The sequence below is a fragment of the Ictidomys tridecemlineatus genome, chromosome 11 (genome assembly GCF_052094955.1).
Source record: "Ictidomys tridecemlineatus isolate mIctTri1 chromosome 11, mIctTri1.hap1, whole genome shotgun sequence".
In the NCBI taxonomy this organism is placed as follows: domain Eukaryota; kingdom Metazoa; phylum Chordata; class Mammalia; order Rodentia; family Sciuridae; genus Ictidomys; species Ictidomys tridecemlineatus.
The window spans coordinates 48,531,222-48,546,142 of NC_135487.1; the positions used below are offsets into that span (position 1 = coordinate 48,531,222).

The 14,921-nt window shown below is 31.3% G+C and overlaps 1 protein-coding gene and 1 non-coding gene across 18 annotated transcripts in view; one reads left to right on the forward strand and one right to left on the reverse strand.

Annotated features, from left to right (window-relative positions):
- The window catches only part of Dock7 (dedicator of cytokinesis 7), a 192,164-nt gene that overhangs the window by 71,265 nt on the left and 105,978 nt on the right, over positions 1-14,921 (reverse strand). For 7 of the 17 annotated variants that reach the window (XR_013427845.1, XM_040288763.2, XM_040288764.2 and 4 more), the window contains exons 21-28: positions 12,349-12,513; positions 11,243-11,412; positions 5,033-5,125; positions 3,756-3,845; positions 3,387-3,422; positions 2,706-2,801; positions 857-997; positions 653-766 (exon numbers count right to left, since the gene is read on the reverse strand). Coding sequence is in view for 16 of the 17 variants with exons in the window: in XM_040288763.2 (XP_040144697.1) it covers positions 653-766; positions 857-997; positions 2,706-2,801; positions 3,387-3,422; positions 3,756-3,845; positions 5,033-5,125; positions 11,243-11,412; positions 12,349-12,513 (905 nt within the window). In the remaining variant the exon portion in view is untranslated. The remainder of the gene's footprint in view (positions 1-652; positions 767-856; positions 998-2,705; positions 2,802-3,386; positions 3,423-3,755; positions 3,846-5,032; positions 5,126-11,242; positions 11,413-12,348; positions 12,514-14,921) is intronic. The other 10 variants (XM_021734827.3, XM_013363977.4, XM_078026395.1 and 7 more) reach the window with 4 other exon arrangements.
- Trnag-ccc (transfer RNA glycine (anticodon CCC)) lies at positions 8,959-9,032 on the forward strand. The gene has a single exon. It is a non-coding gene; the product is annotated as a tRNA-Gly (tRNA).

A 14,921-nucleotide genomic window follows, 5' to 3' on the forward strand; every position in this document is an offset into this window, starting at 1 on the left:
ATCTATATAATTTTTAAAGTTCCTTTAGAAGTTACTTCTGGAACAATGATATGACTCACAACCACGTGCCCTGTCAGGACCAACAATTAATATTTCCTGAAAGGCAGGTTTTATTAATCAGTTCATAAAAATTTTAGAACAAAATCAGGAGTTTGTGGAAGAAGTCCAGGATGCTTTAAGTTAACTAAAGCCAAGATAATGAATAATATTATGGACTTCAGCAGACCTCTATAAGGTCAAAGATTATAGAGTAGGAGAAATATACAGCAAAATGCACCTACTTTAAAAACTTACTCAAAATACAAGCAATTCAGTTAGCTGTTCATGCTGTATAAATGCTGCCCCTGCCTGGTATCTTGAGGCTGCTTTATATTACTACTGATCTGACTATCTGCTCCAGAAGGGGAATTAAAGAATCATGAGTGAACCACTACAACTCAACAGAAGCCACTGTACTAATAGCAAAACATGCCAAAGTGCTTGTGCCCTGATAAAACAAATGTATATTTACCATAGTAATAACAATACATTAGTTTATGCTACTTTTATGTTTTAATACCAATAAATGAACATGCTCTGAAACCTCCAGCTCTGGAAAGAGCTAACAGCATTTAAAGTACTTTATGACTAATTACTACTTATTATATATTACCTGTTTATAGCAGGACTTTATAAGGCTAAAGACAAATCCTCTGTCCATAACAGACAATAGATCATTGAGAAAGAATGCAAGGCTTATATTGAGTCTCTCAACCATTTCTGTGTCCTAGGAAACGGAATATAAAGCAAAAACCAATTAAAGTAGGTGGTTTAATCTTAGCTTGAAAAGAGATAAGTGGAAAAAAGTTATCACTACCTTCTGAAATCGGGAAACTATATCACTAGCAATTGTGCTGACAAGAGCAGCAATGTCATCCATGAAACGTTCTGGAAAACGACTTTTCCTTGGAGCATCAAGTTTATCATTAAAGTATAAGTGGTGTACCATACTTTTTACCTGAAAAAACATATAAGCCATTTGTTTAATTTCTTATGATTTTGCTTAACAGTTTTAAGAATTCTAAACACTCAGGCACAATACAAGTTAATCACTATATTATCTTCATAAAATTATTCTGGATTTCAACAGAAAAAACAGTCAGTATATATCAATAGAAAAAAAATCCTTTAAGAAAATTTTTAATTAACTTTGCTATTCCATATCCCCAAATTCTAAGCTTTGAAAGGTTAGAGACTCTGTCTTCACTGTAGTGTTTTTAGTATCTACTTAAAGTGGCACATGGTAGGAATACAATACATACTTAATGATTAAATATTAATAATAAAATATTAGATAAAAATTAACAGTGATTTATGTTCATAGAATGCTTTTAGATAGAATCTTTATTATAATGCTGTCATAATGATAATAAAGAGATTTAAACTTTAAATTCAAGGAAATTGAAGCTCAAGTCCTAAGGTTAGTAAACAACATAGCTAAGTCTTGAACTGGTCTTTTGACTTACATTTAAGAAATCTGAACACAGTAGAAAGAATTTTTTTTTAAAAAGGTCAAATTTTAATTTTTATATTATAAAAAAGCATATGATTTATAAATTTGGTACTTATCATCTAGGAGGAAAAATGAGTTTTCTGTCACTTATATATGGTCTCTTTACTTCCTTCCTTCCCCCTTTCCTTTCTTTATCCCTCACTCTTCCCCACTTTTCTTTTTTCTTTCTTCCTTTGTTGTGGTTTTGTTTCTTATTTATTTTTATCTACTCCTTTTTTGGAAGAAAAGTTTCAATGATATCCAGCTTTATAGAGATAAGGAGAAAGAAGAAGTTCCTTAGTGCCAGCATGCTTGTGTTTAAATCATAGTTCTGCTACCTCTAAGCTGTATATATTTAGATTAAGTTACTTAAATTTTTCTGTATCCTGGTAATATGCTAGAATATTGTACCCAACTGAAGAATATTTTTTTAATTTGGTATGTGTACATATATACATGTTTTCTTATAACTATATTCATTAATTAAAATATTAGTTCATTTATTTGTTTTTAATATCATCGAATTAAACAAAAGATGTTGTTTACTGGCTGTAACTGACTTTTCCCTAAGAGCTTTCTAGGTATAATAATGGTGATAGACATTTATAATGCTCATTTTACCTTTGTTTGATATAAAATCTACAGCACTGCCATTAAACACTTGTATGTCCAGACTAGGAGAGAATATAGCACAAGTTTCCTGGAAAAAGACTGCTAGCTTCTGCAACTATCCCTGTAAAAAGAGTTAAAATGAACCTCATTTGGCAGGGAGTGTACCAGGGATTGAAATCAGGGGCATTCAACCACTGAGCCACATCCCTGGCCCTATTTTGTATTTTATTTACAGACAGGGTCTCACTAAGTTGCTTAGCACCTTGCTTTTTGCAGAGGCTGGCTTTGAACTCACAATCCTCCTGCCTCAGCCTCCTGAGCCACTGGGATTAGAGGCATGCACCACCATGCCCGGCCATGAACCTTATTCTTTACAATTTCACCTCAAACATGCTGAGTGTCACAGTGTTTATTCAGAAATGTAATACATATAATTTTGTCTTAAAGGTATGTATAAGACCATAAGATGTGCAACAGAAAATACTTCTAAGATAAAAAATGAGCTAACACAAAATTGTTCACCAAGGGAAAAAATATTAAGGGATGTGTTTAGTTCACTCACCATTAACTCAAAAAAGAACCAGGCTTGTTGCAAAGCTGATTCCCGAACACTGCCACTGCAAACAACCCACTGCAAAGCCAGCTCCTCGTGAAAAAGCTATCCAGAAGTAAATCCAAAGTTATTATCAAAGTCAAATCTGATGATAACATAAGCCAAATAATAATGCAAGTACAAATGAAGATAAAATGAGGATAAGCAAAAGAAGGCATGTGAACCATTCAATGATGCAGTGAAGACACCCATTAACGAAACGGCTATTTATGCATGTAAGACAGTGGCATGTTGAACAGCTGAAAAAATTACATGTTATCTTGGAGTAAAATGTAATTTTAAAAGGACAGCTGGGAACTAGTCTCCTAAATTGTACCTGCAAACAAAAACTGGACCAAGAACTCACAGTTACAAATAAGATCTTGTTTGTGTCTAAAATACATATTTTAACATACACAAATACACTCATGAACTTTGCTGGTACAATTTAGGAAATACCTTTATTTTTTTAATTTTGCTAGAAGTCTTTAATTTTCAAGTGTTCAAGTGTTCAAAATCTTTTTTCAAAAATCATAGAAAATCCCTGCATTATAATGGATATGCATACAAAGCATTTGCAAAGTAGTGTATATTAATATGAAAAAGGACTAACAAAACTGTGCAGAAGGGAAGCAAATTAACATATCTTACTAAGAGTGAAAATTTTTCTAACTCATCTTCCTTTCCCTGGAGATTTAAAACACAAAACAGAAGCAGTTACAGAAACAGAATTAAGAATTGATACATTTTTTGGTACTAAAATTTGATGATCAAATTTGAATTAACTAAACCCTAAATTAAACAGTCAATCCCCCAAATAAAACATTATCTTTAAGTAAAAGAGCTCACATTGGAGAAGTACTGGTTAAAGGCATCAGACAAGCAGTGCTTGCTAAGATGTATTTTTAAACACAACGTCATTGTTTTAATATCTCTTATTGATGATGTAAAGAAATTTTGCATCTATATAGTTGATGGAATCATATTCCCCCTCTATGATTTGTCTTCATATGAATCTACCTTTTTAGTTGGTAAGCGTCCCGTTAATGTTTGTAAGAAACTTGACGTCTCTGTGTGCGAAGACATACGATTACAACTTCGATCCATAGCCTATGGAGTGAAGATGAATGAATGACCAGATAACATTAACATTGCAGTGGATGACTTTGCAGCTCAAGGATTATGCACAATTTAAAAATAGAGTTTTATTATGGTTTCAACAACCATCTATTTTATTGCTCATTTCATTTACAATATTTTAAAGTGTTTTAATAATAATATATGATAAGTATCAAAATGGCTTCCATATATTTTTTGTTTGTAAAAAAATAAATATTTTAATGACTACTATTTAGAGTGCTGCAAAGAATGAAACTTTTATCTGTGTGATCTTTATACATGCACATTTCTAGTAAAAATATATAAAAAGTAAAAACATACTTCTCAACTGGTCTGACCAAAAAAGAAACCAAGAATTTTGTATTTAATAAAAAAAATAAAAAGTTAAAATTAAATTTTCATTTTTCACTATTATCAAAAGCTATCACTGAAGTATGTTATGTAGTATAGCAAATACAAATCATTTTTAATATTAAATGGAATTAAAATTTTTCTTTAAGAATAAGAGACTTTCCTCCAAAGCTAAAACACAGGTGAGAAGTATATTTAGAGGTATCATGCAGGTATTAGCTATCAAGCAACTAGTCTTAAGTAAGCAAAACCTAATTCAACTAAATTATAACATTTCATACTTTGCAACACTGTACAAATTAAAATGAATTTTTGCTTCTGTCATTTAATCTTATAGCATGGGGATAATACATTGTTCACATTTAATTTCAACTTACTACCCCTCTTTGTATTCAGTGATTGTGGAAAAAAAAAGACAGTGAATGCTAAACAAAAATGATATAATAATAGCTACTCTTTAAACCAAAATCCAATAGGAAAACTGTTGGGTTTTTCCACAAAAAATATTTGAAATTCCTACTAAAGATGTGCAACCCCTAAAGTAGAAACTGTTATAAAAGCCATCAATTGCATAAGCAGCAGGCACTGAAATATTGACAGGGAGTATAGGAGGAAGGACAGGAGAAAGGAAATAGGAAAGGAGAACATTACTGGTGCTATTGGTGGTATTCATGCATAGTAGTTGGAAATGTGCTAAGGAAACAAAAATACACACTTTAATGATTAAAAAAAAAAGCAAGCCACTGAAATCATAGTATGTAATAAAAAGTAATGTTCTAAAGGGAAACATCAGCAGCCAATAAAGAAACCTCTAATGTAAACACCACCTGTGTTGATTCTGCACTTGGACTGGGGTTGGATCCCCATGGGGCAGCTTTTGGACCACCAGTGTTAACCCAGGAATTGGAGCGATCTAAACCCTAAGCATATAATAGAAAGCAGTTGGAAAGGAAAGAAATATTACATGTTGCATGCTATAAATTATTCTTAAAGAAATCCAGACCTTCCAATGCAAACATGTTTTTAATTAGTACTGTTAAAGCAATCAAAATTTTAGGCACCTATAGAGTATTAGTTCACCAAAATTATATTATTATGTAATATAATTTTTTTAAAAAAGATAACCAAGAATATTAAGTACAGCATTTAAAGGGCCAAATACTAACAACTAAAGTTTTCATACCATCACCCTCTCAAATTCTTATTAAAGGTAGGTAGTTCAAATTAGCATCAGAAAATTTTCTCTGAACTAAACTGAGATTTAAAGGGAAAAAAATCTAAGAAAAACATTTCATTCTATGCTAAACACTAATTTAGTTACATTTCTCATCAGAACTACTATATAATAATACTTCACATTTCTATTTGACCATGCCTCCTCTTTCACTTTCTTTTAGGGACTAGGAAAAATGAAGTAAAATATTATGAAGAAAATTATCCTAATATTTTTTCCTTCCTAATAATAAAAGTAGATTTGGAGGGGCTGAAGTTGTGGCTCAGTGGTAGAGCGCTTGCCTAGCACATATGAGGCCCTGGGTTCCATTCTCAGCACCACATAAAAATAAATAGAGATAGATAGATAGATAGATAGATAGATAGATAGATAGATAGATAGATAGATAGATATATTCTGTCCATCTACAACTAAAAAATAAATATTTTTTTAAAAAAGTAGATTTGGAGTTCTGTTTTTTATACAAGAGTTTATTGTACTTGTTGTAATTAAACATAATGGGCTACTATTTTACATAAATATTATAAGAAAAATATGCTGGATCTGTTTATAGGACTTATATCTTTATCACCATCTTCATTAATTTATAGTTTCTTTAATTAATTAATGGGTATGATTAGAAGTGAATTATGTCTGTCTTTATGTGAAAGGGTTACTATGATACCTGGTGCAAAGCTTTACTTTATTTCTTAACCCTGACAGATGACCAGAATCACTTAAAAGTTTTATAAAATCAAGATTCTGGGCCCTACCTCCAAAAATTCTAATTCAACAAACTGAGCTAAGGAAATGAGAACCTGCTAATTGGAACTGGAGCAAGCTATAAGGAATTTTTAGAGGATTATCAGGGGGGTGGTGGTGGTGGTGGTGGTGGTAGTAGTAGTAGTAGTAGTAGTAATAATAATAATAATAATAATAATACAACCCAAGACAAGCTGACTAAAATATTAGAGCATGAGTATGGACCCAAACCAGAAATCACCAAAGGAAGGTCAGCCAGGTAAAAGAACACACAAGAGTTGTAATAGTGGCAATCAACTTCTAGACAGTAGTGTCCTTTGGGAGGCTTAACAACAGCACCTATGTGCAGAGCTCTACTTCAAAACAATTAAATCAAGGGTTGCTGGATGTGAGGTCCCAGTATTTTTAAAATATTTCAAGAGATCTTCAAAAGATGAAGAAAAGGCAAAGAAAGAACTGTAGCTATTTAGGAGTTAGGTTTTAGGAGGAATATTTCCTTTGCTTTTTCCCATTTTATTTTTTTTTCAAGTATATAGAGAAGTTGAAATATGATACAATAATCATCTATTTCTTATTTTTTTACAACAATTGTTTAAAATGGGAATGAAGTTTCATCCAGGTTCTTTTGCTTATTAACTACAAAATCTAAGATAAACTACATAGCTCCAGGAGAAATGATAGTATCTTCTTCAAATTCTAAGGATCAAGTTAAATAGTAGAAGTAAATTAACAAATGCAATGTCTTAAATATAGTAAACTCTCAAAGTCAAAATTAAAAAAAAACTTTCCATACATGTTTTATCAAAAAATACTTTGTAACAGAGTAAATTAAATATTATACAAATACCAGTAAAATTTGATAAATAATAATTTATTAAAAATAAAATCCCTGCCTTCTCAAAACTCCTTTATAATATTTCTAGTTAGACAAGTTAACACGCATGTATTTCAGGTAAGTTAAAACAAAGGTTTTCACTATTTTCCAAAATTAGGTCTCTACTGTATAAGCCTAAGGTTCTTTCTGCCATATTAGATTTTTACAATCATTTCTCATGTTACAAAAGTAACAAAATATGAACATCTGAGTTTTGCAGAATTATAAATGTGTTTTTCCCTCCTATAAGTTTCCACAAAAGAAACAACTTAATCACCCCTTCAAGCTCCTTTTTAAGTTACTGCTTAATAATTCTCTTATTTAAAGCTAAGGTATATGATAATCTATAAAGTGAGAATAAAAAAGTATCTGTTTACCACAAACTTTATTTCATGTATACAATACTGATGATCTCAACAGTTATAATTATATAGTAGAAGAAAGAGGAGGAGGAGGAGGAGCAGGAGGAAGATGATGATGATGATAATGATGATGATGATGATGATTGATGATGATGATGATGATGATTGGTATTGAACCCAGGGGGACTTTACTACTGAGTTACACCCCTAACACTTTATTTTTAGACAGGATTTTGCTAAATTGCTTAGTGACTCACTAAGTTGCTGCGGCTGGCCTTGAACTTGTGATCCTTCTGCTTCAACCTCCTTAGTCATTGGTATTACAGGTGAATGCCCCTGTGCTCAACTCAAAGTTAACTATTTAAAGAAAACCTCTGGCCAATTATTTTTTAAAGCAAATAACTTCCAGAGTTACAAAGCAAATAATTTGAGAATTAAAAAGCTAGTTAATCACATCAAACAGCTCTAATTAAGCAAATTTTGACTGATATTTACTAGTGTAACAATTTTATGTTTACAGATCCACAAGGAATAAAAAAAAGATAAACTTAGGTTAGGGTTAGGGTGTGCGCATGAATGTATTTGAATGGTTTTTTTGATTGCCAAATTCCAGTAACATTTTTATTGTTATATATGGTTGTGGTGCTAGGGATTCAACCCAGGGCTTCAAACAAGCAAGGTAAGCACTCTACCACCAAGTTGTACTCGCAGCTCTCATTTTGTCCCATAGGTATAGAAAAGTTCCTTGAGCAAGGCCCATACTACATGGATTTGACATCAATATTCATGTTATAATACAAAGACTTTGCCTTATATACATAATATCTCAGTGCCTAACACAACAGATTCTCTCATTTTTCACAAATAAAGCAATAAAATTCACTCCTGAGGTAACCATATGCTTATATAACTGAATGTTAAAATACTCTTACTATGACTAAGAAAACACAAGTATTTGGGCAAAATAAATATAAACAAAATCTCCAAAATATATGTTTACAACTACTAGAATAATAAATGCCTATTGTATTGTATAAATATTCTCAAATTTTAGATGTTCTGCATTCAATATTAGGAAATCAAATATAACCAAAACTTCCCTAAGGTCAAATCTTTAAAGATTTTTAAATACATAATTAATAGTAAGGCTGTGAGAAAAAGCACAATTTGATTTTTAAAAATTTTTAGTTGCACATGGACACAATACCTTTATTTTATTTATTTATTTTTATGTGCTGAGGATCAAACCTCGCATAGGCTAGGCGAACGAATCATTGAGCCACAAACCCAGCCCCAACAACTTGATTTTTTTAAGAAGTAATTTTTTCTTGCTCTGGATGCTCCATGCTTACAATCATCCATTGGATAAATATTTATTAAGCATCTTCAGTATGCTTCACATTTAGTGCTTTATAGACATGTCAGTGAACAAACGAAAAATAAGATAGTAGCAGAATACTAGAGAATTTTTTTTTAATGAGTGAATAATAGCATGCCTGTATATGGATGGGAATAATTCAAAATATAGGAAGAAACAGGGCTGGGGATATAGCTCAGTTGGTAGAGTGTTTTGCCTCCCATGCACAAAGCCCTGGGTTCAATCCCCAGCACCATCACCAAAAAAAAAAAAAAGTGTGTGTGTGTGTTTGTGTGTGTAGAAATAGATAATGCAGGAGAGAGATGAAAAAACTGTTGGAGTAAATTGTAACTATAGGTAGCAGTAATAAGAAATGGGAACTTGTCTACAAGTGGAAGGAATAAATTTAGAAAGAAGGATAGGTCATCTATAGCAGATTATTAAGTAGTCAGTAGTAGGTAGGTAGCTATGATAGTACTAAGTCTATGAAATTTTTCTTCTGATAACTTCAGTTTGTCCAGTGAAACTGGAGATAAAGTGAAAGGGAAGATGAGGAGAGAGGTATTACAGGGTTTGAGTAACATACTATGGCATGAAATCATTTCTTAGGAGAATAAATGGTGAGCAGCATATGGAATACAGAATGTAGATTCTTTACATTTTCTGAAATACAATTATATACCATTAATATTAGGGATTATAACTAAATGATAATCCAATATGGAAGTAGCTAATAAGACTTTTCCAATAAAAAAAGAAACAACACATAAACTATTCAAATAAAACTTAATTAGGGGAAGGCTGAATTGTCATAAGACAAATTCTCATCTTGTGAAGGCTTTCTCAGAAATTAGTTTATGTCCCATTTAATGATCTTGAAAAAAGGCAACAAATCATTCCAACATATATATCTCTTTGTTATAAATCCTGAGGTTATAATCTATCAAACACATCTATAAGGAATAACTCGAGAATTATGTTAAATGAGGCATAATGCAAATCTTACAGAAGGGGAGACACTTTAAAAGTAGAACCTTGAGGAATATGCCGTCTATAGTAGAAATTTTCATAATTTATAAATATAGCATATAAGTAATGCTAAGTACTACCTGTTACAATGAGATATGATCAAGAATGAAAACAAGAATTAAAAAATAGGAATTATTTTTCTAATCATGAAAACATTTGTTAGCAAGGAGCCTTCTCTTTCTGCAGTTGCTATATTACTCAGCTTACTCTGCAGTGTCCCTATATACATCTACACATTGGTCTCCCTAGGAGTTCAAAAAGTCAAAGTTGCTTCATAAGAAAGACATTCATACAGATCTTACTGAGATGTTTTAATCACTATTTAAATTTTAAGGCTGCAAAAAAAAATCTAAGAAACTACAAATTATTTAATATGAATGCACCTTACTATGTGTTAACATTCCTTAATGTAAATTGAGCTTCTGAGTGTAAAATTTCTGTAACTACATAAGCTATCTATATTTTTATACAATAAAACTGTAAGAATAGTTCTGTTGGTTTTGAGTAATGTTCAAGTATTATTATCTAACAAATCTAGGTCTTTAAAACTTTCATAGTAGTTCAAGTTAAGAGTTGAACATGGATCCTTAATCCTTTATTAGTTAATCCTTTATTAATTCTCTTCCTATCCAAATCAACAGAGTAAAATGCCAAGGAAAATAATATGTTCTTTTCCAATAGCAAAAAATAAGAAGTAATATAGCCAAAACACATGATATGATTTATTGGCCTTGGTTTTTGCTTTGGTCTGTCTTGCTTAAACTCTTAAGTTATGTTCATGCTTTACATGTAGAAATGTAATAAGTATTTGGGAGGGTACATAATAAAGATGGATGATTTGAACAAAATATAGCCAGATCTTATACTATATGGCCTCTTTCTTGTTGTCTGGGATAATCATTAATCATCATTAAAGAAATCATACTTTTTTATAAGTCTAGTGCTAAATTCATAGAGTCTCCTGTGAAATGTGGTTCTAATACTAATCAAGGTTAATTTTTGAAAGTGTGGTCTCATAGTTCACATCAATGATGGCATGTCTCTTATACATCAGTCACATAGGTCCCTTTTAATTGTAAAGAAATTCAATCTAGCCATTTTTCACACAATAGAGTAGGATGCAGATGACAATAAGTTGCATGTAACTAATTATCCTGGATACATTTTAGAATTTGGCAGGTTTTTTGTTTTTGTTTTTTTTAAGAGAGTATACCAACCAGTTTGTACTAGCAACTATATTTGATAGAAACATAAAATAGTCTTTTTTTATACTAGAAGTACAATTTCTTGCTTATTCCTATATCAGAATAGAAATATACAATTTCTGACTTATTCTTAACTCATATATGTCTAAAAATTAAAAATAAATTAAAATAATTGAGCATTTCTAATTTGTTCATAAACTGAAAACCAAATTTATGATGCATGTAGTCAGTTTACCTTACTGCCGATGATTGACCGAACTTCATCATCTGGTGATGTTGGAGTCCCAGATATATCTGGGTTACTATTACTAAGGCTTCGAGAACGATTTAAATTAAGGCTTGCAGGTCTCACAGCAGATCTAGCCATTGTGGCATAATGCACTGATCCTCCCAAACCCCCAGGACCTGGATTTGCATATAAAACAGCACAAAATTAAATTAAGAAAATTACTCAGGGAAGGACCTGAAAAGAGTCTCTGCCATTATATAAAAATTTGCAAAGATCATAAATTGCTTTTGTTTCGAAACAAAAATACTATATTTAAAAAAATACCAACAGAAATAAAACACCTAAGAACAGTCAATAGTTACACAAAAAAATTCCATTTTATAGCAGTTGACAAAACTATATGAATTATAAATAAAATAATTATTTCTTCAGTTTCTAAATTACACATTACATGTACAATAAAAGCCAAAATGAATAGGAAACACACATGCATACATTACCTTCAGCAAACACGTCAGCAGGTTGAAAGTATATACATGATAATCATTAACTAACTGAACAATTAAAAGGTTGTTCAAATTAAGACATCCCCCACAACTACCACCACTATCCCAAAGTCATACAAAAGACAAGCAACTACTTGTGGCCCCAATACTCTGAAAGGCTGTTATTTTACTGATCAAGAAGAAATGAGAGCTTTTCTAGAGAATAATTTTTTACAATATTATAGGTTTCACTGGGTTGTTGAGGAACTGCTAATCTCCCATGTTTCTTCTTTAATGCCCACCAACATTCTGACTGACAAATCAGGTTTTTTTATCTTAACAAAGAATTTTAAAGTACTTTCAGAGACATAGAAGTTATTTTCAAGGTCCATTTCCAAGAATTATCTTAACCAAGATCTCAATTCAAGTTAAAGGAATCTGTATAAATAACGACACTTAAAAGAATAACCTTTTCAGCAACCTAGCATGATGAATGGTATTTAGGCAGTATCAATAAACATTTGCTATCGAATGCACACATAACCTCATGGATTAAAAGAATGTTTCAATCTTGCCATGAACACTTAATTTATGAAAGACAGTTTCACAGGAAAAACAATAAAATACCTGGTGATGGTGAATTAGGGTAAGAATTTGGAAGGCGAAAAACATAATAGATATATGAGGCAAGAAGGCTATTTCTACCATGCTGATCATGATTTCCTTCCAAGTTTTTGTGAAGTCGATTTATAATTGATGCCATGGCTTCAAAAGATGCTTGACCTAGATTAACTTTTAAAACGGAAGAAAATAGTTTAACTTTTAGAATCTAAGTTCCATGAAAACCAAGATTTTATTATCACTATAGGATTTAAGAATCATGATTACACACAGCGAGTATATAAAGATAATATTTGATACTAATTTTAGTGATGGATTAGCTGAACCAAAAAGATTTTTGCAAACAAAATGAGAAAAAAATTATTTTACAAATTTAATATGAAACTGTATGGGCTTGATTGGTCAAAAACCAAAACATTACCCAACAGGTATCTGTTATTTCATAAAACAATACAAAGTACATGATTAAAAAAAACTAACTTATATATCCCCTTGAAAAGCAATTTTTCATTTTAAAGATGACTCTGGAAGTCTAAACTGCATACAATAAGCACATATTACTTTTGTTTATAAAATTAACAATATCAAGAAAAATGATTAAAACTACTAAATATATGAAAAGAGAATAGCTGAATAAACAACAGTTGAAATTAGTGCATTTTTATAAAATAATTAGAAGGGAAAAGGGAGCTAGAAAAGCAGATTGACTGTATAGCATTTTCAATGCCTGGATAAGCACTACCTATTCAGTCATTCAAGTCAGTATATCACAAGAAATTTGCAAAAGTGGAGAAATTCTGATAGCACACTGAACATGTAAACCAAATAGTCATTTGGAGCAATGAGCCTCAGATATTGTAATGTATTTAATTAAGACAGTAAATTATGAATAGATAATGAGGCCCAATTAAGCTTTCTAAAAGCAGAATAATCAAACTAAATGGTTATTTAGTAATATTACTCTCTATATACTGAACTAGAAGGGAAAGAGACCAGAAACAGAAACCTGAATGGGGTTTAGCAATTCTACCTGTTCCTAGTTAATTCCTCTCCCTGTTTGTTTTCTCATAGTAACTATTTCAAAGAATCCTCAAACTTCAGGTCTACCTTATGTCCTTCTTAGCAAATCTTGCCTTTAATCTCACAGAAGAAATATATAAAGCATGAAATTCCTCAAGTTTTTCAACAAATTTATCAAAAATGGAAACTACTTATATCTCCTCTCCAAAGGAAACAGTGCCCCTTCCCTGTATGAATGATATTATGAACTTTCACTCTTACCTCACAAACTTGCTTTAATAACTAAATCTTTTCTTATTTCAAATCTTATATTTTTCTCAAATATATCCATTCTTACACCCTAATATGCTCAAATATCTCCATTCTTATTCTCTAAATCAACTCTGCTTTCTCTTCTAAACTTCTTAAATTATTTCTACCTTCAATTAGACTAAATTGTTTTTGTAAATTTTACCAATGGAGACTCTCAAATATTCCAGGTAAGAGTTGAGGCACTCAAGAGCCTGTTGCTTGAGATATGCCATACCAGCTGAGCGACCTTAGGTAAAAAATTTAAACATTATGTTCATCACTTTACTTACTCATGAAATGATGGTAATAATAGCACCTACTACATAGGGTCGTTGTGAGGATTTCATACAGTAACATAAATAAAGCACATAGCACTATTCCTGGAACATAGTAAGTGCTATCCAAGTGTTTGTTATTATTGTTATTACTATATTTTAATTTATACAATCTACAACAAAGAACAATGCTGGCCTGTTTTTTTCTTAAAAGCTTTTCCTATAACTTTTGTAACAGGATCTTTCTAATCCCTTAATTGAACCTTTCTTCATCTTTTTTGTTCAGTAGGAGTTGTTTGTTTTGTTTTGCAATCAAGAGACTGATCCCAGAACCTTATGCTATTAGGCAAATGCTTTACCACTGAACCTCATCCCCAGCCCAACCCAATCTAATAAGTTAGTTCAAGTTCAACTTCTTTATAGGACTTGGGTAGAAACTGGGCAAAAGGAGAGGAGTAAAACTTGGCAAGAGTGAGGATAAGAAACATTGCTCCTTCTAGAACAACACAGAAGAAAATGAAAACAGTGATTTTGAACAAAGGAAGGAAAGAAGACCCATATTCAATGGAGGACAGCAGATGAATGAAAATGCAGATGTGGTAGATTATATGATCTTTGTAAAATGTAATAGGCTTTCTCCATTTATCTGTTTTCTTAACTAGTCCGTGAGATCTTCAAGTTAGGAATCATGCCTTGGACAGTGACTATCAGTATCAAATATGCAGTAAATAAGTAATTGATGAATGCATAAATTAATGAGTTTCCATAATTTGAAACTTATTTTCCATAATAAGTCTATATGGCACATTTTATTTTTAAAAAGTAGTTATTACTTTCTGATGACATAAATAAACAACCTCCCCCAATAAAACAAGCCTTATTATCAGCAAACAGGAAGCAAGGCTTCTCTTTTTTTTAAATAAAGTTAGAAATTTCAAATTTATAAATTTCATGTTTCATCTCCAAGTTAAAAATTAATTAATTAATTAATTG